Source organism: Danio aesculapii, chromosome 14, assembly GCF_903798145.1.
Source record: "Danio aesculapii chromosome 14, fDanAes4.1, whole genome shotgun sequence".
Classification (NCBI taxonomy): Eukaryota; Metazoa; Chordata; class Actinopteri; order Cypriniformes; family Danionidae; genus Danio; species Danio aesculapii.
The window spans coordinates 19005100-19030313 of NC_079448.1; the positions used below are offsets into that span (position 1 = coordinate 19005100).

At 33.2% G+C, this 25214-nt stretch overlaps 1 protein-coding gene across 3 annotated transcripts in view; it reads right to left on the reverse strand.

Moving 5' to 3' along the window:
- gria3b (glutamate receptor, ionotropic, AMPA 3b) overlaps window positions 1–21824 on the reverse strand; it is a 438221-nt gene extending 416397 nt beyond the window's left edge. For all 3 annotated transcript variants that reach the window (XM_056472279.1, XM_056472278.1, XM_056472280.1), the window contains exons 1-2: window positions 21538–21824; window positions 20947–21105 (exon numbers count right to left, since the gene is read on the reverse strand). In XM_056472279.1, coding sequence (XP_056328254.1) covers window positions 20947–21105; window positions 21538–21616 — 238 coding nt within the window. In that variant the 5' untranslated portion in view covers window positions 21617–21824. The remainder of the gene's footprint in view (window positions 1–20946; window positions 21106–21537) is intronic.
- Between the last annotated feature and the right edge of the window lie 3390 nt (window positions 21825–25214).

The window sequence follows — 25214 nt, forward strand, 5'->3', positions numbered from 1 at the left end:
TTTTCCAAATTATGTTTACAGAGCAAGGAAATTTATACAGTAGGTCTGATAATATTTTTTCTTCTAGAGAAAGTTTTATTTGTTTTATTTCGGCTAAAATAAAAGCAGTTTTTCATTTATTTATTCATAATTATTACCCCCTTTAAGCTATTTTATAGTCTACAGAACAAACCATTATTATACAATAACTTGCCTAATTACCCTAACCTGCCTAGTTAACCTAATTAACCTAGATAAGCCTTTAAATGTCACTTTAAGCTTTATAGAAGTGTCTTGAAAAATATCTAGTTAAATATTATTTACTGTCATGATGGCAAAGATAAAATAAATTAGTAAATAGAAATAAGTTATTAAAACTATTATGTTGTTTCCACTTCCTTTTCTTCTTCTACTCTTTCTTTTCCTTCCTTTTCTTTTTTTTCTCTCCTTTTCTAATTTTCTAATCTTCTATTTCTTCTCTTTCCTTTTTCTACTTATTATTATTATTATTCTTATTATTATTATTATTATTATTATTAATATTATTTGTTCTCTTCCTGAAATCCCAACCCCCCCTCACCTCCTTACTATTATCATCAATATTATTACTTCTACTTTTGTTATCATTATTATTAGTACTGTCCTGACTTGTGCTGTTATCTCCTTATTATCATTATTACAAGTATTTCTACCATTGTCATTATTCAGGTTGCTGTAGTTGTAGTAGTAGTCATAGTAGTAGTAGTAGTAGTAGTAGTGGTTGAAGTTGTAGTTTGGGTTTTTGAAGTAGTAGTTGAAGTAGTATCTGTAGTAGTAGATGTCATTGGTATAGTGGTATCAGAAGTAGTGGATGTGTAGTAGTAGTAGTAGTAGTAGTCGTTGTCATTGTCTGTGTAGTAGTATCAGAAGCAGTAGACGTTGTTGATGTAGATGTTGTAGTAGCAGTCATTCCTGTAGTAGTATCAGTAGTAGATGTAGTAGTAGTAGTATCAGTGGTAGTAGTCGTTGTAATAGGTTCAGTAGTAGTACACATTGTAGGAGTAGTAGTGGTTGTGGCTGTAGTAGCAATAGTAATAGTTGTAGCATTAGAAACTCTCTGTAGTAGTAGTAGTTGGTGTAGTACTTGGGATTTATTTTTATTATTATTATGATTATTATTTTTATTATTGTAGTGGTTGTTGTTAATGATTATTACTGTTGTCCTTTCTTGCTTGTTTACTGTCATTATTACTATCATTATATCACTAGCATTGTTGTCACTCCTTATATAAGTTACTTGCTTCATTTAGTGACTGTTATTGTTCCTTTTGTATGTACTCTGACCTGTTTACCAAGTTATCTTTACATGCACACACGCGCACACACACACACACACACACACACACACACACACACGCACACGCCGGTACTTGAATGTATTGTTGTTTTTTGTATTTTTGTTATTGTTTCATTTTCTTTGTATTTGCATTATCTCAAATTGTGTACCTTTAGTATATTCTAAAAAAAAAAAAAAAGATTATGTTTAGAAATGTGTTAAAAATCGTCTCTCCGTTAAACAGAAATAGAGGAAAAAAATAAACAGGGGGGCTAATAATTGATTTAGACTGTATATATACTCATTGCCATATTAAATTCCAAAAGTGTTCATGACAGAAATTAGATTTTATGAGTTGTATGGAAACATTTACTCTAATTTTTATTTCTCCATTCTGTTCAGATGTGATTTTATGGTCACCAGTACATTGTTATTATATCGTCATGCTGATAGCATCTTCAGTAATTACAAGGGCAAGAATTGTCATTTGTTGATTTCTGCCTCAAACTGATTTGGGGAAAAAAATTCTCAAAACATGATCTGATGGAAACAAGAAGGAGATAAGAAGAGAACACTGTTTAAGAACAATGCATTGTCTCACCAGCACCATCATTTGAACACTGTCAAAATGTCCCTTTGGTTGAAACAGTAACAGCACTACTTTGGCTGGATATACAATGTATGCAGCATGTCAACAACAGAGTTGAAAGCCACTGTTATATCAAACAACATCTGCGAGAACCAGTGATTCTTGGAATAATAAGAAATGCTTTTTTTTTCTCCTCAAGTTCCCTTTGATATTCCTATTAAACATTCATTGTGTTTTATTTGCCTTCAAGTGAGTGAAGAGTTTGTTATCCCCTGTCCTCCCAAAGCTATCTTGCAGGATCTCTCCAGAGCTAATTTCTTGGAACAGATACCAATGATGAGTTTTGTAATGTTCTGCGAGAAGTAAAGCATTAATTAAACTGGGTTTCATAACACTGCCCACCACCATCTCACTTGACAGGATGATGTCATTGTTACTGTGTAATGGGGCAGGCTGTGAGACAATGTCGCTTTGGCAAGGGCAGTCATTCAGGATCAAGGACAATGGCAAAACAATGTATTGAAGAAGTGAGGAGGTTTGGGATGACTTAACTGCTGTTAACTATCCTATACCCTTTACTGAAAAAATTCACTGGGAGACATTCACCAGTGGAGACTGTGAACAATGACTCTGTATAAAGCCTTTTCATCAAATTACTCTACATTCATCTTCACTTATTTCTTGCCACATGGTGCCATACTGTTGTTATTATTATCGTCATTATTATTATTATTATTATATCCCAAATTTGTATTGTTTTTATTATTTGTCATTATATATTATGTATGTCTTTACGGAAATAAAATAAATAATTTATATTTATATTTTCTCAAGGTAAATAAAGAGAGAGACAAAATATATACATTAATTATCTTTTAGAATAGAACGATATACACATTTAAATTCAAACAAGATATTCCAAATGAATCAAAAACAAACTACAACATTTCAACTAAATTTGAAATGCCTTTAAGGTTTAAGTTGATTTTTTTCCATTTATTAAAATTGTATTGAATATTTTGCCCCAACATATTAATTTGTGTGTACTAATTTTTGGACTGTGATTAATTTTTTGTTAGATTAGTAACAAATATTGTTTTTCGGAATAATCTAAAGTATACTAAGTATATGCACAAATATATCATTTGAAAGTAGAAATTTTGAAAATATTAATTTAAAAAAGAGATTTGTAAGGGGCGTACTTATTTATATATGTAGTAGATGAATTACAAAAAAATTCATAAAGAAAATAATATTAAGAAATCACTGACTGATATAAGTATGCTACATTTCTTAAAAAATTAGATAGATCCGGGCTAAGCAGTAGCCTCACTTTAATATAAAGATATTTTCCCATGCGGCGGGCACCCTTGTGTGCGCACGGCTCTTTGTTGCCATTATTTTAAACTTAATATGCTTATGTTACGCACAAAACGTTTTCTTGCAAGCAAAAATTGGCAGTAAGCATGCATTTTCTCTCTCTCTCTCTCGCATGCGCACAAGCACAATTTCAATGTATTGTGACAAATATTTAATTTAACATTAATAGGCCTAAATAATGGCCTATATTTTAAAATATGTTGCCACATATGAAGCCAATTAAGACAATCTGCAATTTCCTGTGAGCCTTTTCTCTTGCTTTGTTGCAAGCATAGTTTTTGAATGTTATGTTTACATTATTATATGTTTGAACTCTAAAAACAAACGCTGCTCACTCGCTGTGAACATAGCCGTGTCTAATTTCGGAGCTCTTTCAGTTCTCATAGTTGCCATGGTAGCACACAACATAATCGATGCATCTATGCTCGACCTTCATGGTTTAACAACAGTAATGTGCACAAGCAGTTATCTAGATTATTTTAAACTGAACTCAGATTAGTTAGATCAATGATCTTCAACTTGCTGTTATGGAACCAATTTAAGCGTGGACATTAAGTTAGGCTCATTAAAGTCAGGTGGATGACTTAAATCCCTGCTTTTCTAAATAACTTTCATGAAACAGCCCCCAGGTCTAAATAGAGTAAACACTAAGGAAAAATATTATACTATTGAAACGCCCAGCACTACACTACACTACAGAGTAGATCAACTATTTTAATGCTAAAAATCTAGTCTGCCTCAGTAAGAACTTGCTCTTTTATTTCAATGCAGATTTGCTTAAAACCAAAGCACAACTTGACAGATGATTTTTAGAAAGATTTAACCTAAAAGACAAATTCCAGACATTATCGATACTATAGCGCCAATTATCAATTTTTATTTAAATGTACAAAAGATCTAAATTGGGGCGACATGGTGGCACAGTGGGTAGCATGATTGCCTCACAGCAAGAAGGTTGCTGGTTTGAGCCCTAGCTTGATAAGTTGGCGGTTCATTCCGCTGTGGCGACCCCTGATTAATAAAGGGACTAAGCTGAAAACAAAAGGAATGAATGAAAAGATCTAAACTAATTCATCAGATCAACAACACATCAGAGATACACACGGCTTCATTTAAACCACTGACAGATTATCCACTGCAATGGTGGAAATCCCATTTTTCCTGAAAGCTTTTGCGAGTTTCAGATCTTCTTTCACTTTCACTTTGCATTAAAATTTTCACTAGTTAGTGCTGTGAGGCTTAATCCTAGTTTACCCCAAATGACTTTAACATTTTTAGATCGCTGTGCCGTTCAGACCACATGACTTAATCTTGAGACTTTAAATCACTGTGGTGTTCACACTACGCAACACTACATAAATGATCCACAAGATATGATCCACAACTCTTTTACGCAACACTAGAACAACTCTATCCAGCCCCCAAACCACAGCCAATGAAATGCTGAGGGAGGAGAAAAAGCTGATCACTAGGCTTATTTGAGTTGTGCATTGCCTCGACTGAAATGCAGACAAGAGTAGGCAGCTGCAGTAAGGGGAGGTCTAAAAAAAAAGACATTTGTAGTCGGAAACTTCCTGAAATTTACTGTTTTGCTCCTTGTGAACATCAGCGATGAGAAGATTGCATTTGATCTGGATGCGGACAAAGTGGACAAAATCAAAATACCACTGTTTTTACTTTACACAAGAAATGTTTCAAGATTTTAATTCTAAAATCATTGAGTCAATAGCATGTTGCTTTTGAGTGATACAGATCATAACAACTGTTTGTTGTGTTTTTGCTTGCATATAATTAAACAAAAAATAGGTAATGGATTAGTAAGTATATAATTTGCCAGTCTCATCCAATAAGCTCTAAGCTGTGTTGTCAACCAGACATTTCTCATTGTGCCTCTGGTGAGTGCAATCGGTGGAAAGCTACTGCTCCTGACTGTTCAATCTGATGCAGCTGCCTCACCGTCGCAAGAGTTTTTTGGCACACGTCAGCATAACATCAGAGCAAGGCAGACACATCTCTAACCGGCATGCTTCTCAAGGGTTTTCCCCAGTGATCAGTTATGTGCAGATTTTGTTCATCTCAAACAAGCTTACCGCACATCGTTTAAAATCTCTCTGAAAGTGTTTAAGGGAGCATTTAAAAACATTGTCAATCAGAGAAACTTTCAGCAGATTGATTGCTTACACTCATATATCTGCTATAGTTCCGCTGATAGATGTGGCTTTAATATGCTCTGATATTCGTGTTAATACAGGTTAATACTCTCTCATTGGCTACAGCTTATCACTGTGTCTGATCCCATGTGAATTCAGATATTGGATTTTCATCTGTGATGTGTCAGCAATGATTCAGCAAGCCTCTTTGATGCATCATTCAGTAGTTTACACATAAAGACTGCTGAGCACCGAGCACCTGCAGATTTCCCCCAAATCACAGTCTGATCTGTCGGTGAGCTTGTTAACTTGCAAATCTGGTTCAAATCAGTCTTAATATCCTATAGTAAGAACTAGACATTACCTGGGACCAGCTGCTACAACCTTATAGATCAATATGTGCTCAAAAGAATTATTTTCTCACTTTCTATTAGATAAAGTTAAGGTGGTATCAAGGGCTTGGTAAGGGGTTTGAGTAAGGGCTTTGTGTTTATTTAGCCATTACAAACCTCTAGAAAGCCTTTTAGAGTATTATTTTAAAACTTTGACAAAAAAAAATATTAGGAAATGAATAATAAAAAAAATTAAATGCATAACACTACATAACATGTTACAATAAACAGTTTCCTTTTTGCATAGTAAAGAGGTAATGAATGTATAATATGTCTGAATTTTACTTGTTCACTGCTGGAAATACCATGAGGCCTGTTTCACACTGCAAGCATAAGTGACATGTGAGCAGCACTTTTTTTCAGTGTGCATGTCATAAAATAAGGTGGATTCAGAACAAATTAGGAACATGGCATAAGCGGCAAGCAGGAGCAGTGCATGAGCTCAGAGTGTATTTTTGCTATGCTGCTTATGCTCAATTAAAGTAATATTAAATATTTAATTAAAGAAAAAAATCTGTCCAATTAAAGAAAAATTGGTATGCACTAGGCTAGCTGTTTTGGCCGCATCTGTGCCCAATGAAAACAAACACATTTTAGTACAATGCAAATACATTAAAGAACTACAACTGAGCCTTATGTGTTTCATAGAGCAGAAGAACAGTTTATCCAGAAATATACAACATGACTTCTAAGTAGGGTTGTGTACTGTACCTACACTACCTGACAAAAGTCTTGTCGCCAATCCAAGTTTATGGAACAGCAGACAATAACTTGACTTCTAGTTGATCATTTGGTATCAGGAGTGGCTTTATGAAAGGCAAAGACCTCTAGATTACACCTATTTTACCAAAATAACATATAATCATGCCTTGATTTTTAATTATTTAATCAGGACAGTAAGGTCGGACTCTGCTTAGACAAAAGTCTTGTCACTTAACAGAAATAATGCACAGTATAGAATATAAATTGCAATGGAAAAATAACTAATATTGTGTATGACTCCAATGAGCATGGATGACTGCATCATACATATATGCAATGACTCAAATAACTTATTAATAAAGTCATCTAGAGTTACAAAGAAAGCATTCTTGCGGAACTCCCGGAGTTCATCAAGATTCTATGGATTGTATAGAACTTTGATGTGAAGGCTGAAGTATGAGGAGCACTATCCATGCTGAAGTTATTTGACCTCCCCTGGGGTTTGTAATGTAATGGGCAGCTTATCAAGGGCATAATTGAAGAGGTCCATCGGGGCTTGATCGTTGAAACCGTGTCCCTCTGCAACTGATAGAACTGGTCTGCAAAGTCCCCCACCTCAGAGCATTGAGCTAAACATAGAGAACTGCAGCATGCAGCAATATAGAGGGCTATCAAAGGTTCATTGGGTTTTTATTGTGGCTGATCCGTTCTCACAAGGAAGGTAACTATGGCACCAAAACAAGAATAAACATGACTGAAGTGGCAGAGACCTGACAGATACGAGATACAGATACAATAATCAACTTGCGTCATCTGCAGCACATTGTTCATGAGCACCATGTTTTTTTAGATTCCAAATCAAGAAAGATAAAACAAATTCAGCCTTTACACACAACATTGCTCATTAATGCCATAGAGAAATGGAAAAATCAAAAGATAATAGGCAACTAAATTACAACAAAATGTGTGTTAAATTAATTCAAATGAATAACAATTTCCGTAAATAAGTAAAAACAACTACAATATAAGTGTGCTCGGATTACATAATTACATATTATGTATGTGTCAAATAACAAATATAGGTAAAAGTACTAAGATATTTCTGTCAGTATATTTTTTGAGGATGTGTGACCTTGGTCATAAGTGTACAGTTTTGAAAAATTAAGATATCAGGATAGGACAATATTTGGATACAACGATTTGAATATCTACAATCGGAGGGTTAAAAAAAATAAAAATACTGAGAAAAACACTTTTTAGGTTGTCAAAATTAAGTTCTCAGCAATACACATTACCAGTTAGAAACTGAGTTTTTATATATTCATGGTAGAAAATTAGCTAAATATCTTCATGGAACATGCTCATTACTTAATTTTTTAATCTTGGCATAAAGGAAAAATCTATTATTTTGACCCATACAACGCAATTCTGGCTATTTCGACATAAGACTGGATTGTTGGTTTAGAGTCACATATTTCTAAGTAAATAAAGTACATTTCAAAGATGTATTTGATAAACTTTTTTTATTTATTTATTTACTCAGTCACTCATTCATTTATTTGTTTGTTTCTTTCTTTTTCTGTTTTAGTTAATGTTTAAAATTAGTATGCTGATAGCACTAATACAGACTGAGGACAACATTCCTTTTTTATAGTTTTATGTAAATTAAATGCTGTAAAAGCATGGCCATTGTCCGTTTGTCTGATTTGCTTAGCATCTATATTATTATTTGTTCAGCATTGTTGTTCAATAAATTATGTATTATAAAAATAACAGTGAAAAATCACTGAATGAAATAAGTTAGTTTAACTCAAATTTTTAAGTTACTTTTACTTAATGAAAAAGAGTAATGGCAACTCATAAAATGGTTATATTAAACAGAACTCAACCTGAATTAGTTATGAAGGAATTCTATTTTTTGTGTTAATTTAACTTTAAGCTTTAAATTAATTTATTTAATTTTGTTTTTGTTTGTACCAGACAATAAACATTACATAAAAGACATTACAAATAAGTACACTTAAAAATAAAGTAGTTAATATTAAAATATTTAATATCTAATATTAAACATATAAGTAGTTAAAAACTATTAACTCTATGAAAAAGTTAATATCTCTATCTGTGAAATAAAAAAAATAGCACATTATTTAGGCATCGAATGGAAAACTTGCACATTATCCAGCCACAAGACCCACATGTAGCCAGTGGTGCCCATCCCCCACAGCCGCAGTGTGCAGAGTTAGACAGAGAAGAGAATCAACGGCTAACAGAATATTATTCGCAGCTAAGCACTGTGATTTTCTTCAATATATTTATTTTACTTTTAAGTGTTTTAAAGTTTTGTTCTATGTCACATTGTCTTAAGGTCAGTGAGCCAGGTTACGCAGTTTAGACTATTTCCAAGGCAAAAGTACATTACCTCAATGATCTTAATTATGTCATTATTTAATGTGAGTGATTCATTGATGTTTATGCAGTGTAAAATTAATTTGTGTCACTGTATTTTCTCATAGTTTTAAATATACAAGTCCCGTGCAATTTTGTTGAGCAATACATGTTATTCATCTTCATTGTCACTCAAATGACAGAAACTAATGTTAAATCTAATGTTAAAGGGCAATATGAGTACACTCATTTAAAAATAATCGAATCTGTATGGACAAACTTGAAATTATGATGCATTTATGTTAGTTTTTTCGTGTGATGCATAATTAAGGCCTAAGAAACTTAAAGTTAGCAAGGCCAACAAAAATCAAATGGGTGGTTGATAGAGAATGATGAGGTTTCTTCAAGAGCAAAATCAAAAATTCTTACAATAAACAATTTTTTTGATAACACTACAATAAGATTCCATTAGTAAATGTTAGTTAATATATTCACTGTTACGAACAGACAATAAATAATACATTTATTACGACATTTATTTACATTTGTTAACATTAATGAAAGTTGTTCATTGTCAGTCCTTGTTAACTAACATTAACTAATGTTAACAAGAAAAAAATTCGATGTTACTAATGCATTAGTGATTAATGATCTATGAATTAAAAAATGCTAAACATGTGTTGTTCATACTTAGTATAGGTTAGTAAATACATTAACTGACATTAAGTAATGAAACCTAATTCTAAAGTGTGACCAACGTCTTGATTTTTTGGCTACTCCTAAAGTAGCTTTAAAAAAAACTTCTTATGTTTTAAAACCCCCTTTTTTTAAATGAAGCTAAACATTAATAATTTGTACTTAATTTGTTAAATTTCATGGCAACAGATTCTATGGAAATATTATTATAATAAATATAATACAGAAATATTTATTCCATGGAAAAAGAAAAACATCTGTTCAATACTTATCAATACCCCACTGTATGTAGAGTAACATTTCAGTAATTTTAAAGGGATAGTTAAATCATCAATGATACTTATATAATCAATTTATGCACTCTCATGTAATACCAATATTTTTGTTAAAGGTATTTTTATGCTTTCATCTTTTGATTATCAAATTAAAGGATATCTTAATTTTTAAATGACGGACCCTTAAAGGGATAGTGAATATCTTTTTAAATATTTGGTTTTGATTGTGTGTTTTGTTTTTGTGCATATATAGATATTCACTAATAAAGATGTTAATGTAAAGGTGTCAATGGATTTAAAGGGAAAACTAGGCACAAAAGGAAGATGTTGCTATCATTGCTGTCAATGAGGAAGTGGGAACGCTGCCTATTAATGCACTAGATGAATTAAATGTTCTAGAAGATGTTGTGGTGATGCCTTCAAAATCCTTTTTTACCTCTTTAAATTTGTGAAAATTTAATGTTGACACTGATTGATTGATTTATTGCTTGATTGATTGATAACATTTAGTCTGCATGCTTCGACCAATTGTTTAATCCATGATAACTTGTTTTGTAATTTCTTGTTTACATGTGTACGTTTACGCTTTATGATCAAATATGTTTGTTTTTTGGGTAATATAATGAATTGAGTCCAAACAACTCTGTAGCTACTCAAACTGTTCAGATTTGATAACTAAACTTAAAATGTTTAAGTTACTGATTCCCTAAATGTTTGATGATATCAGCTCAAATAATATAAGTTTATATGATTCAACACTAAAAGTTTACAGTACTCAAATCATTTGGTTTGCTGCAGCCAGTTTCCTTAAATAGTTTGAGTTGACTTATCAGGTTTTAAAGTGTGTCTGTTCTTTGAACTGTAGTCATTTTGAATGTACCCGTAACTTTAGGCCTTAAATTGCATAATGGGAAAACAAAAGTAATTAAATAACTATCACCATCCTTTCCCATTTAACCTCTTTTCAACCATACTTCAAAGTAGCACAACTGTCTTAGTCCTGGGTGAGAAAATGAATTGAAAATTCAAAGGTCTGCCTAGAGGATTAGCATGCTCAAATCTTGTTTAGCTAGTGTCACTAATTAATGGCTTCAAAGTCACTTTCAAATGCATTTCTGTAAGTCACGGTAATGTAGGAAGAAGAAACACATTCCTAAAAACTAAAGTTATGTAATTACATTCACACGAATGAAAGCTGAAGCATGTAAGCTTTGTACAAAACTATTTACGACACTTGCATACATAAAATTCACTTTACAGAGTAACAGTGTTTCTGCGTATATTGTTTATATGCCTCTTACTTTAATGTTTAATAGAATATTTTAATGAATTAATTTAGGTTTTTAAAATAAAATACCTCAAGTGTAGTCAGGCAAATTGCCTAAACAAATTTCAAATAAACTTTGAGACAATCAAATCTACCAGCTCTCATCACAAGCAGAATGGCTGAAATATGACAAGCAAAAACCTTTTGCTAATAGCAAATGCATATTTCATGACACTTCAATCTTAAAAATAGACAGGAAAAAGCCTGACAAGGCATAGTAATTTGATATAGATTAGGTTGTATCATTCCCATCGGAGAATGGCAATATTAGAAGTATTGGTAAGAAAATTCTATTTAGATTCCAAAAAAGCAGACAATAAATTTAAACCCTTGACTCTGAATCAGAGGTAGCTGTCAGCTGTTGACATTGCCCTATACACAATGAGAAATGTAAAATCTTCTAACAATTAGAGATTGATCGCTAATATTTTATTATTATGACATTTTTACAAATGCTGTTCATGTCAAATGACAAGCTGTTTGCTTAAAGGGGACCTACCAAAAATCATAATATAAGTGGTTGAAGCACAATGGTAAAAAAAAATAATTCTTTCTAATTTTTATAAATACAAGTAACTGGCCTAAACATAAAAATATAAAATTTTCTTGTGGTGACTAAGATAAAATGTAAATATTTGCAGTCACAACAGATGTGTTCTATTAAGTGGATTATGTTAAAATCTCAAATCTGCTGCTTTCTGCAAATATAAAGATGTGCTGTTCTCCCAGAAATAATGTATGCTTTCTCAGAAGATTCATATATCATTACAGTGAGGAGTGACAGAATGAAAAATGTACCTGGTACTGAATTAATCTTCACAAAACATGCTTAAATGTGTTGTTTGCTTTGTCATCATATTTACCATGTCTTCACAGTATGCATCACAGGTGATTTAGTACAGCAAATATGTCCATTATCTCAAATACATCATTGTACTCAATGTTGTGATTAAAATACTTATGTGATTCAGAAACTCAACTCAATCAATAGGCAGTAGAGGTGAATTGCAATTTTAAAAGAATTTATTTTATTTGTGTGAGCGCTTAATTTCTGCCAGACTATTTTACAATGTGATTGATGTTTCAGTGTGCTTGTGTTACTTACTTTTCAGTGTCACTGTTTTAACATACAGTAGCTGTCTAAATGACTATTACATTAAATGAACTTAAAATAACCATTATTTGCTGGTTCAAAAAGTAATCCTAAAACTATTTAACTCGAACATCATTCCAGCAATCAATTCGAATTTTATGAAATTCTTTTTTCAGAAATTCATAAACATTAGTTTGTTTCATGGCAATCAGCAATTACTCAAATAATTGATTGATAACCTGAAAGCAAACCAGCTGAACAACAAAACAGTTTGGGATTAAAAGCCAAACACACATCTCTTTCCTGAGTGGCTGTGAAGCAGTGAGGTACACAAACGTAAACAAACGAAACAAGCAAGCAAGCAAGCAGCCAAGCAGCCAACCAACCAACTGACCAACCATTTCCATCATTCTTTAAAAGTATTGCTGACTGTTCAGTTGTCTAATTTACAGTTAAGCTATACTCTTTGGAGCTACAAAATTTGCTCAACAAATTGTACTTCTTTGTCAGAAAATAATTACTAGGATCCTGTTTCCTCAAAAACAAGCTAGCAAAAAAAACAGATTTTGTTCATAAAGTTTTGCTGTGAGAATGTGGGCTATAGAGCTTTTGTTCTTTATAAAAATGTACAGAAAGAGATGTGACACTGCTTAAAAGCCTTGAAGGAACATCAGTTTCTTTAAATAGATTCACCTTAAAAGACATCTACTCCCATGTGACAAATTAATCTAATATGCACTGATTTTATATAGAGCAACCATCATGAAGAGCAAGTAAAATAGTGAAACATAGACCCAGAGTAGTTTAAAGAAATGTTACAGTTTAATATTTATAAAACATTATATGTCACAAATCACTGATATTCAATCACTCATACTCATATTCATTCAATCCAATATCACATCATAGTCAAGTGAGCAAAAAAATTTTGCTATGTTTCTTATATGCTATACCTATAAGAACCTTGGTTGCCACTATACTCATTCAACTACAAATAACACATTTTGGAAACAGCAATGTTAGATAAATTAATTTTATCCTTTTGCATTTATTCTATTTATATTCTCTTTATATATGTATACTTTTAAAGAAACTCAAAGTTAATGTTAAATGTGTGTGCTTCTTGATATAATCACACGCTCAACTGTAGTTTCAATCAGTTGAATGGTTGGAATGTGCCAGTTGCAGGAATATTGTGCTGACAATGATTTGATTATATAATCAACAGGATTCTATCAAACAAACTGTTTAGACCAATGATTAAAGACAATGCTTCATCATCTGTAAGAACATTAAATCTTTTATAATGAATCTTCCTGAGTCTTGAAATAATTTTTGATCCTGACAAGCAGTTTAAACAAATGGGTGTAATTACACTGACAGTGATGCACAATGAAAACTATTTTTACTTATTATTTTCTGTTAAGCAAATTTAGTATATAGCATTATTCGCATGGGTAACAGGAAACCATCTGAAACAACTGCAATGATTTCAGCACATGTTGTCATACCCACTAGGCATCACGACAATTTGAAGATTTTACCCAGCATGCTTCTGATACATTGTGTTGCTTTTGAAAAGTAAAATCAAAAGTGTAGGTGTCGCCTTTAAGAAGTTAATTTGCTTAAGTCAGTGTTTACTTTTAATGGTTTCTTGGTGGTTGTTCAAGTATATTAAAAATACAAAATCCTGTTCTGCATTACTTCCTATTTCCTAAAAAAACATTAACCTTCCAAAGCAACAATTAAAGCATTTAGCTTTATCAACAAGGATCAGGTTAAATCAGGTGTACATATACAGTTGATATCAGAATAGTTGATACAGTTGATATCAGAACAAATAAGTATTTCTCCAGAGGAAAAAGTATTATCAGACATACTGTGAAAATTTCCTTGCTCTGTTAAGCATAATTTGGAAAATAATTAAAAAAGAAAAAAGTTCAAAGGGGTGCTAATAATTCTGACTTCAACTATATATGTATATTTATTTATTTTTTATTTATTAAAAAAAAATTCTGACTTAGATTTACATTTCTTCAACCAGCAAGTTTGTTGACTGCATATGACAAAAGACAATAAGACAATGTACAAGAGGCATCATATAAAATATAAATATAAAAAAATATTATTTTAAAGAGCCCTTATTATGGGTTTTTGAAAATGACCTTCCATTCACTGTAACACAGCACTAAGTGAATAAAAACATACAGCTAAAGTTTAAATCTCAAAGTGCGCCCTGTTTAAAACTATTGATCCTTTAACGAAATAGTCGACTCGATTTTTTGCTTGAACGCATCGCGTGGGCCCGCAGGGGATCACGGGACTGATTATGATGCAAAGATGATGATCACTGACAGACATCGAGATTCGGCTGCAGGGAATAAAAGGTTAAACTTTTTCACAACAAAGCCACAGTATAGCCAACCTAGTGCTGTGTTTGTTCCTGTAATTTTTCAGATTTTTCATACAATAACCTACGCTGCAACGCGGGATTCGCCAGCCATTTGCTATTAGAGGAAGGAGCAGCAGAGATATTATGTATGGGACATTGTCAGACGTTGACAGGGACTTTGTCAGTAACTGTTACAGTTTACATGGACCAGTTTCTTCTTCCTCCGGATCATAACATGTAAGTGTAATTAAAATTGTTGCCTCGTTCTGTGTAGTTTGCAAAATATGTGTTTAATTGAGTATTATAAGTTGTAATCACCCTGCGCAGCTTGTAATCACTTATCTGTTATAGGTCAGTGCTTGTAATGTATCAATCAAGTTAAACCTTAATGGGGCTATTCACATATTGCATCCAAAACCACGTTAAAAGCGCGACGCGTGCTTCTTCCTTTACTAATTTAAACGTGTTTCTAAACTCGTGATCCTTTGCTGTTTGCCTTTGCTATGGCCACCATCAGCTGTTCAGACACGTGCAGCGTGGTCAATTTCCAAAATAGTTCAAATTTTGCCACTGTGTGGATTAATACTGAATGTGTGTCCTTTTTATTACATGGGTTTAAGAGTAGAGTAATATGCTGTTGTTTAATTGCATTGCTTTATAGCATTCCTGCATTGGGCTTTCATATAATCTGTGTGCTACTTCATAGCCGTGGTGGGCATTTCTCTCTATCTCTTGTTTCTCTCTATCTCTTGTTGACCATTCACAACAGACTGTGTCATCGGTTCGATCAGCACAGAATAGCTTCACGCTAAAGCTGCGGTCACACTGGACTGTTCTTAGACTTCCATTCTTACGCACGCAAATGCGTTAGACCGGAAACACAAGGTCATGCATCAAGTTTTGCAGGTCGCTGCGGTGCAAAGTTCAAGCTTGATAAACTCTGAAATCACATCACTTGACTGCGTGAGACCAATCGAGGATCAAAACATGGCCTTTCTGGACAGAAATTTAAAACATTTCCCTCTCCGCTGTCGCCACTAGCTTGCATGGTCCGGGATCTGTAGAGCTGCGCATCGTTGGATTTTCTCTTCAGTGTTTGGACTCTCAGTAGTGATTTTTAAACCACACTGAACTGAGCTAAACTGAACTGAACTGAAACACTACAAACTGTACTACACTGTTCCTATTTACTATGACCTTTTATGTGAAGCTGCTTTGACACAATCTACATTGTATAAGCGCTATACAAATAAAGGTGAATTGAATTGAATTTTTTTAATGTCTAATCATCTTGTTTAATCCCACCCCAATTCGCAGCAACGTATGACAGAATTTCGCATTATCAAACTCTTGTGTGACCGCAGCTTAAGGAGAGGTTTGGGAACAAATGAATCTCTGAACGAATCATATGAGAGCTGTTAGGATAATTAGGTGCAAATAAATGCATATTAGACAATGAATGTGTTTTTTGACCTTGCACGCATATCAGCCTGTTGTTGGAGACCCCCAAAACCAAAATATTACCTTTTATAATTCAAAATAGGGCCTCTTTAATCTAATAACATTTGAACGAAAAGTAGCATATCCAAAACTCTTCATACTCTTTGTGACCTGTCAGAGTCTATGGGAAAAACCAAAGTTCTATACCATTCCAAAATAGTCTAAGCTGTTCTAAAGCATCCTAATTACCCTGATTCATTGAGAACAGCTGCTTTAAAAACTCAACAGGTAAAAAACAGAAGCACACTGCTGTTGGTTTGTAGACAGTCATGGCTCAAAACAAAGGAGCTCATTAAGGACATGCAGCTGCACATTGTGGCTGTTTACAAGTCGGGATAGAGCTATAAGACCTTCTATATATTAGGGATGTGCAATTAATCAAAAATCCGATTTCTATTTCTATTTTGGTTTTTAACAATTATGAAAAAGCATTAATTGAGATAAACGATTATTGCATCACACCGCCCCTTTCCAGTTGTACACATTTGTTTCTCTGCAAAGCTCAGTTCCACGTGAACATTACTAAAAGCATGTACTGTAATGTAACGTTTGCAGCACGGGATGCGCATCATTCATTGATGAACATTCGAATCATTCATGTTGAAAAGCGCGAACGAGACCGCATGCTTCTGTGTGTGTGTGTGTGTGTGTGTGCGCGCTTAGCCTCGGAGACGAGCGGAGCACACACATCTAACACCATCTTAACGCAATCGCTTTAATAGTCAAATACATGCACATTTGTGTCAGAGCACGATGTTTAGTACATATTGATATTAACCCTCATTTGTGTAATAAACAAACAAGTTGAGAATCAAAAGACATGTGCAAGTGAAACCATATCAGGGCCGCACTATTCTTAAAGTGACAGCGCAATATTCCTCCTGCCGCCTGTTTTTATTATGAATCAAACAACAAAATCACTCACTGCTCTTGACTGAGGGACTTTTGTAGCTGAAGTTTTTTTTTCTTACAGTGAAGATGCTTAAAGCACAGTTTGTTTAATATTTTTAATCTATGGTATTTATTTCCATTTCCTTATTTACAGGGAGGAAAATAACTGTGCATATATACAGTTAAAGTCAGAATTATTTGCCCTCGTGAATTATTAGCGACCCTTTCCCCCCAATTTCTGTTAAATGCAAAGATTTATTTTCAACCCATTTTAAAGCATAACAGATTTAATAGCTCATTTCTAATAACTGATTTCTTTATCTTTGCTAAGATGACAGTACTTTATATTTTACTAGATATTTTACAAGATACTAGTATTCAGCTTAAAGTGACATTCAAAGGCTTAATTAGGGTAATTAGGCAAGTCATTGTATAACAGTAGTTTCTTCTGCAGACAATCAAAAATATATATTGCTTAAAGGGGCTAATAATATTGACCTTAAAATAGGTCTCAAAATGTTTAAACCTGCTTTTATTCTTGCCGAAATAAAACAAATAAGCCATTCTCCAGAAGAAAAAAATATTATAGGAAATACTGTGAAAAATTCTATATATATAATTCACAGGAGGGCGAATAATTTTGACTTCAACCGATAATCGTTTTGAATAATTGTGATTACAATTGTGACCAAAATAATCATGATTATGATTTTTCCCATAATCAAGCAGCCCTATATATATATTTGCCTTCATCGCCTTTCATTCATTGCCTTTGCCTTCAATCCACCAGTAAGAGTGTGAAGGTTTAATTAGCAGAATAATAGCACAGTTTTGCTTAAAATATTGCAATGCATTATGGGTAACATATCAGAGTTCAAAAGAGAACAAATTGTTGTTGTGTATCTAGCTGGCGCATCTATGTCAAAACAGCAAGGCATTTTTTTAAATATTTTTTTAAGCATGATGGTAAAACATGAATGCTGCTATGAATGTATTAAATCATATGCTTGTTTGTCGTAAAAATTCTTAATAATGACAAAAAAATTACTTAATTTTGTCCATCTCCTGACTTGCGAATGAAGCCATGTTTCAATTGTAGCTGGTATACTGTCAAATTTTCGCTCCCCTTGGTTCAAGCGTGGCCCTGGAAAATCTCTGTTTCAAGGGCTATCTTGCCCTTCCCCTTAGCCCTACACCTTCAAGCTAAAGAGAACTGGGACACCCCTACCCTTCATGTGAATGCGCAAAATGAGGTGTAGGGGGAAGGGCTAAGGGGTAAAATTGGGATAGGGCCCAAGGTCTTTGTGATGTATCAATAGCCACAGTATCAAGAGTAATGTCAGCATAACACCAAGAAGGATGAACTACATCCAGAGTAACTGATGCAAGTGGAGCCTGCCTGAAAGGGATGTCCAGATGCTAACCCAGATTGTATGCCCAACTCACTGCAAAATTAAATGTGCACCTCGACTCTATTAAAACTGTTCTAAACCTTTACGTTAATTTTCTTTGCACTATACATAAATTTAAATGTATGTAATGCACTGATTTTCCAGTAAGTATGTGTCTTCCTACAACATCTCTCATGACTTTAAAATTACTCAAGCACTCATTGCATTTCAAAGATGTCCATGTGCTATAAGTTACGTTTTTTTTTTTTTTTTTTTTTTTTTTAGATTTTTTTTGGAAACTGGATGTAATCATAAAATCAGTTGTGAAATCATTTTAACAACATTTTGTTGTTATAATATACAGCCTAAATAAGAAAATTCACCTGAAAGATCCACATTTACTGAATCAAATAATTATATATTTTTTTAAAAGTTATTTACAGTACACTGCAATTCACACTACATTTCTGTTATGTTGAGTTTTTAAACATATGCTGGGTTGTGCTTTTGTGACTTTTTCTTTTGTTTTGTGCTTAAATGATTCATCTGTTTTGGAAGAATCTGTTGAATGAGTGAACTTGTGATAGAGGGAAACTGGACTTTGAAGTAGAATTTGAATATTTTCCCCCATACATGCTTTTATGGCATGGAACGTCTGTGTAAATATATCCTAAGGTCATATCAGATACAGCTTTTATAGTACTTGCATTAAAATAAATGGCTTTAATAGGTGTCAAATATTTAAGTTCTATCATTGCTAATGTTTAGAATAATATATCAGTTTTATACATGGCTTCCCTGAATTTCACAAAGTATTCTCTTATAAATGTAGGTCCTTTATGTGTTTTATATGGAATCGTAAGCATTTAAAATTCATGGAATCTTGATTTCATTAGAGATTTATTCACTAAACTGGTCTTTGTGGAACCCAACAATTTGTCTACTTTATGGCATCACAGTAACAACAATAAAAATTAATGCATAGTTTTAAAGAGTGTATTCTCTATTTGTGTTACAGAAATGGACACCCAATTTATTATTATTTTTATTATTGTTATTAATAATAATAATAATGTTTTATTCAAAACATTATTTCCCAATGGTGATATTAAAGTTCATTTATTCATTTATTTTCTTTTTGGCTTAATCCCTTTATTATTCTGTGGTCTCCACAGCGGAATGAACCGACAACTTACCCAGCATATGTTTTACGCTGCGGATGCCCTTCCAGCTGCAACCAATCACTGAAAAACATCCATACACACTTATTTACACACATACACCATGTGTGTGCTTACCCAATTCACCTATACCACGTCTTTGGACTAGTAAGGGGACACCAGAGCACCCGGAGGAAACCCACGCGATCACGGGAAGAACATGCAAACTCCACACAGAAATGCAAACTGACTAAACAGGAAGAACATGCAAACTCCACACAGAAATACAAACTGACCCAGCCAAGGCTCGAACCAGCAACCTTCTTGCTGTAAGGTGATCATTCTACCCACTGTGCCACCGTTACACCCAATATTAAAGTGTCAAATAATAAAATAATGTCTATGACTTTTTGATAACTTACTTAAGCTTTCAATATTCATGCTGTTTTCCTCACACTCATTAGTACCTCTACAGTGCTGTGGTTATTATTCTCTGTTGCCAAGGGAACTTGCTTTTTAAATCAAACTGATTTTGAGTGAGAAATTCCAACGGTCTGTGCCCACAAAACACTTCTGTCACTGAATGTTCATCCTCTTATTGTAACACTTTTACTTGCAAATCAGACTGGACAAGCATGGGTGCCATAAAACAACTGTATGGATTTTATCACAAAAACATCACAGTGAAAATACAAATCAACATGCCATCTACTAAGCAAGCATAACAGTAAAGCCAACCACAAAGACTGAGGAAAAAAACATTTAAATATTCTACATTTCTGCTTAGAAAAAAAAATTAAGCCAAACATTTGAAATTCTCTTCCACATTACCTTATAGTGACCTATCCACTGTATCAAACTCCAAATTCCACTGATAACACGACTCTTGTTTTATGCTATTCTTAATTCAACTGTACCCGTTCTTATTTTTGTCATCATGCTGTTTCTGTCACTGTATGCCTCACTTTAATTTTGATTTGAGCAACTATAATAATATAATAATTTGTGATACTAATATTATATGAAGCTATTTGATACCAATACATTTCATTTGAAGTCCACAATAAGGCGTGGTTTTATAGGTTGTACATAAATGAAACAGTACATCATTACAGTACAGATTATAAAATAACAGAAACACATCACAACAGAATTCCTTTGTAGATATAGGGTTTGAAATCTATAATAGTCAAACTCCATTAAGTGACTGCGGTTTATTATTGATGGCTAGAAATGATAAAACCTTAAAAACGTCCACCAACTGACATATTCGTCTTTTTCAGTCAGTGATTTGAAGCAGTACTGGGGTAAAAAGCGTATAGTACTCACATGCATGAGTGACAGAGAAGCTGTTGGAGGACTCCAGGTTATCTACGTTGTAATTGAGATGGAAGGGTTTCTCAGTCATGTTCTGATTGGTGTTGTAGAGCTGCACAGCGAATCTGAATGCGCTGTGTTCTTGAACGGTGGAACGCATGAAGAGTCCACCTTTGTCAAGACCAAACAACACGAATCAAAGATGATGCACATATTTAATGCATATGAAAATAAAAATCTGACTTAATTCAGCACTCGCGTCAATTTTTTAAACATATTCATCATGGACGTGTTCCAACATTGTCATACGTGACCATTTTTTAATTTGATGCTTTAATTTATATTTAATAACTTTCTCTTAAGTTTATTAAAAGCAAACGATTGCTGACACGCATGCAGAGTAATGGAATCCTAATCGTAAGCGTTTTATCATTTGTGCCAATTCTGCTTAGGTATGATTTGCAATGGCTTCTTAGATCGCATTTGTCTACTTAGCATGCGATACCAACGTCTTTCTATAACCTACGTAAATATGCAAACAAGTCAGACATCGACATGCACAGCCTATAGTGATAAAAAGTCAAATATATGAGGCGGACTCACCAATATTTATCTGATTGGGGAAGCCAGCGAGAGACGTGCCGAATAGCCATAATAAAAAAACCAAAGCGCTTTGAGTCATTTTTTTCAGCTTCTTTCAAAAACCAAGGCTTATCAAACGAAGTGTTTGAGGAGAATCAAAAACGCAGAAATCCAACCGTGAGAGAAGCGCTGCGACTCATGGAGAACAATTCTTCTGCATGTGCGGAGAGAGAGAGAGACAGTCTGAGAGAAGAGAGAGAGCGAGGGAGAGAGAGTGGGGGTGTGGGACTGGTGCTGAAGATGGTCGAAGCGACTGAGTGCATCGCATTCAGAGGGAGAGCGAGCCGCTCCTCCAATTGGACCAGCAAGGCGATATTGATCAATCTGACTGACGTTAAAGAACGAGATTAGGTAATACATTACATTAGGTATTTATTTTCAATGCATGCATTATAGAAGATCTTATAATGCATTATAATTAATTATTGCTTCATTTGCTCATGAAATCACATACGGTTATATATACCCCTAATCAAAATATGTTTTAAATACATGTTGTATTTTTTTTTTATTGAAAATAGAATTTATTTAAACTGAAATGTTTCTAAATATATTTCAGGGTAAAGAAAATAAATTTCCAATCTTATATTAGAACGTGATCAGAGTATCCAATATTATTATTAAAATCTGTTTAAATGTGTATGCAATCATTATAATAATAATAATCATCATAATTTTAGTGATAAAAATGTATTTCCTAATTCTTGCTTAACATTTCTCTGTTTTGCTTGTATCTACGCTCTTTTATTATACATAACATGCATATCTGTTAGTATTAATATAAAAACTGGTGAATACAAGCAAAACAGCTAAATGTTTATCTAGAGTTTATTAATGTTTATTCATTTGCTTCCACTGCTAATGTAGTAGGGGAGCATGGGGCACAAAGTAACGCAATGTAAAATGTAACATGGCGTGTTAAGGTATTTGCTCAGGGTTAACCATGGCATGCTTCCAAGGTTTTCACCTCAGTATCAGCAGACGTCTTCCTGCCAATTATTACTCTACTCTATTACTCTAAAATAACTCTACATTAATAAGTGTTAGTAAGTGCAGCTTCAAATGCTGTATTCTTGACTTATAACCACATTTATAATGTGCTTATTAATTGTACTTTTATACTTTGTTAATGATTTAATTTTCATTACTAAATTAAGTATTGCATTATTTACAAACCATTTGTTTAACCATAGTTGGTGTTTTTTTAAGATAATTCAGAATGAGTTAGTTAATGATTAATAAACTATTCAAATGAACATTTATATATCTTATTATTCAAGCATATACTAATAGTTAAATTGTATGTTAATAAATGCTTTATTAACTCAACTTCATCCAGTTTTGTGACCTAATCTAAAGTGAGGACTATTTATGCTTTATAAACCCCTTATTAATGACAATTAAAGGCTCAGTTAAATTCTAAACAGGAAAAAAGAAAACAAACGACATTATTAATTTCTATTCATTTGAAGATACACAAATGAAACTGTATAAAATAAAAATAAATCTTTGCAATCTTATGTAAAATATAATTGCTGTACCGTTTAAACATTGCATCCTATTATATTGTTAAATTATTATTTTGTTGTTGTTTTATCCAATTTTATGTCATATTTTGTCACTCCAGTTATTGAGCAATGTTTAAACTTTACAGTAATTTTACTTTTTAGATAAGATTGCAAAGATTATTGTTCATTTGATACAGAGCCTTTATTTGTCATTTATGAGGGTTTAAAAGCATAATAGTCCTCACTTTATATTAGGTCACAAAACTGCATGAAGTTGAGTTAATAAAGCATGTATTAACATACATAGTAACCATTACTATATGCCTGAATCATAAAATATATAAACATTGATTTCAATAGTTTATTAATCATTTACTAACTCATTCTGAATGATCTTAAAACCCACCAACTACTCTTAAATACAAACGGTTTGTAAATAACGCAATACTGAATTTAGTAAGGAAAAATAAAACATTAACAAAGTATGAAAGTACAGTTATTAAGCAAATTATAAATGTGTGTACAGCATTTGTAGCTGCAGTTATAAACTGCTCCATAATGTTTATTAATGTAGAGTTAATGCTTAACAAATAATGAATTTACTTTATGCTAATGCTTAGCAAATGATTGTGTGTAGGTTTTATGAAGTTTTACCAGTATTTTTTATTATGGTCTATATTTTTTTAATTAAAAAATCTTTGAAAGTTTGTACGTAAAATCTTATATTGTTGTGATTACTGTCTTGTAGGCTATAAGAGGAAACCATTTTGAAAGATGTAAAAAACACAGTGACTGCTAGCCAGTTTTAAAGAAAACACGACATAGCGGGGTTAATTGTAACAGGGTGTTACAATTAAGCCACACACTGTTGGATACCAATTAAACTAACAAAATAATTTTTGAATGTAATGTTAATTTTTTTTATATAAAATGTTTTTTAATAGAAAATACGTTTTAATAAAAAAAATATATATATATTGCTAATAATGCAAATAAATGTATTGTATAATAATGGATAATTATGCAAATAAATCCAAATGTGTTTTACTCTTGGCACTTTTGGCAATACTGCACGGAAACCATAGGTCCAGCGACCAGTGGTCAGTTGTAGGAGAGGTATGTGTATTATTGGTAAAAAAATATGGTTTTTCTAACCCCATTACTTTGTTCATTATTTGGCCAAAACCAAACAGTGTTACTTTGTGCCCCGCTCTCCCCTATCCACCTGACTTTGAAAGTAACTGTTGAAGTAACTCATGGGCATATCGCAGTGAACAGCACGAGTTGAATCTGAAATCTCAGAAACTGGGCGCCAAATTGTCTGTCATTGAACTGGCTTGAGGGCTTATACCATCACGATAACAGAGCGCCGATTGACTTGAATAGCTGCATCAATACTTTGGCTGCAGATGTTCTGGTACCCTTCAGCAGATGTTCTGGTACCCTTCAGCTAACTAGTAAATGACTAATAAACTTAAACAATGGGGCTTTACAGGATTTTCAGCGGGAACGGCCTCACAAGACTTTTGAATGACTCCTCTACATGGTCATGTGCTCGCCTTGGGCACATCCTGCCAGATGTACAATTTCGTAGAGACAAAGAGAAAATAATGCATATGAATGAAAAAATCTCTTAAAATGTCAAAACTAAGGCAGATGTATCGTTGAAGAATATGCCATTGTTTTCCTTATCTGCTATGTTTATTCCAACCAACCAGGTTAATTAATGTGTTGTTTTAACCCTTATAGCAGATTCAAATTATCTGTATGTGTCTGAAATGTATGATGTCTGGTATTGAACGAAAGCTAGGGACATTTGCAATACATTGCTGTAAATGAAAAACTAGTAGCACAAACAGTATTCTTCTTGTAACCTTTGATGTGATATAGTCACAAACTTACCACTTGAATTCTACATGCAGTCTGTTAATTATTGACCCTTTCTACGATGGTACGGCTCGTGGCCCCGCCCTTCATGGCAACTGCTCATTGGAAGACAGTGCCATGAAGATAGACCAAACCTGGTCACTTAAAAACACCCTGCAACAAAGAAACTTTGCTTTTTGCATTAGCTGGCTTGCACATGCTATTGCTTTCTGCCCCCGTTTGCCTGCTCGGACACTGCGCCAC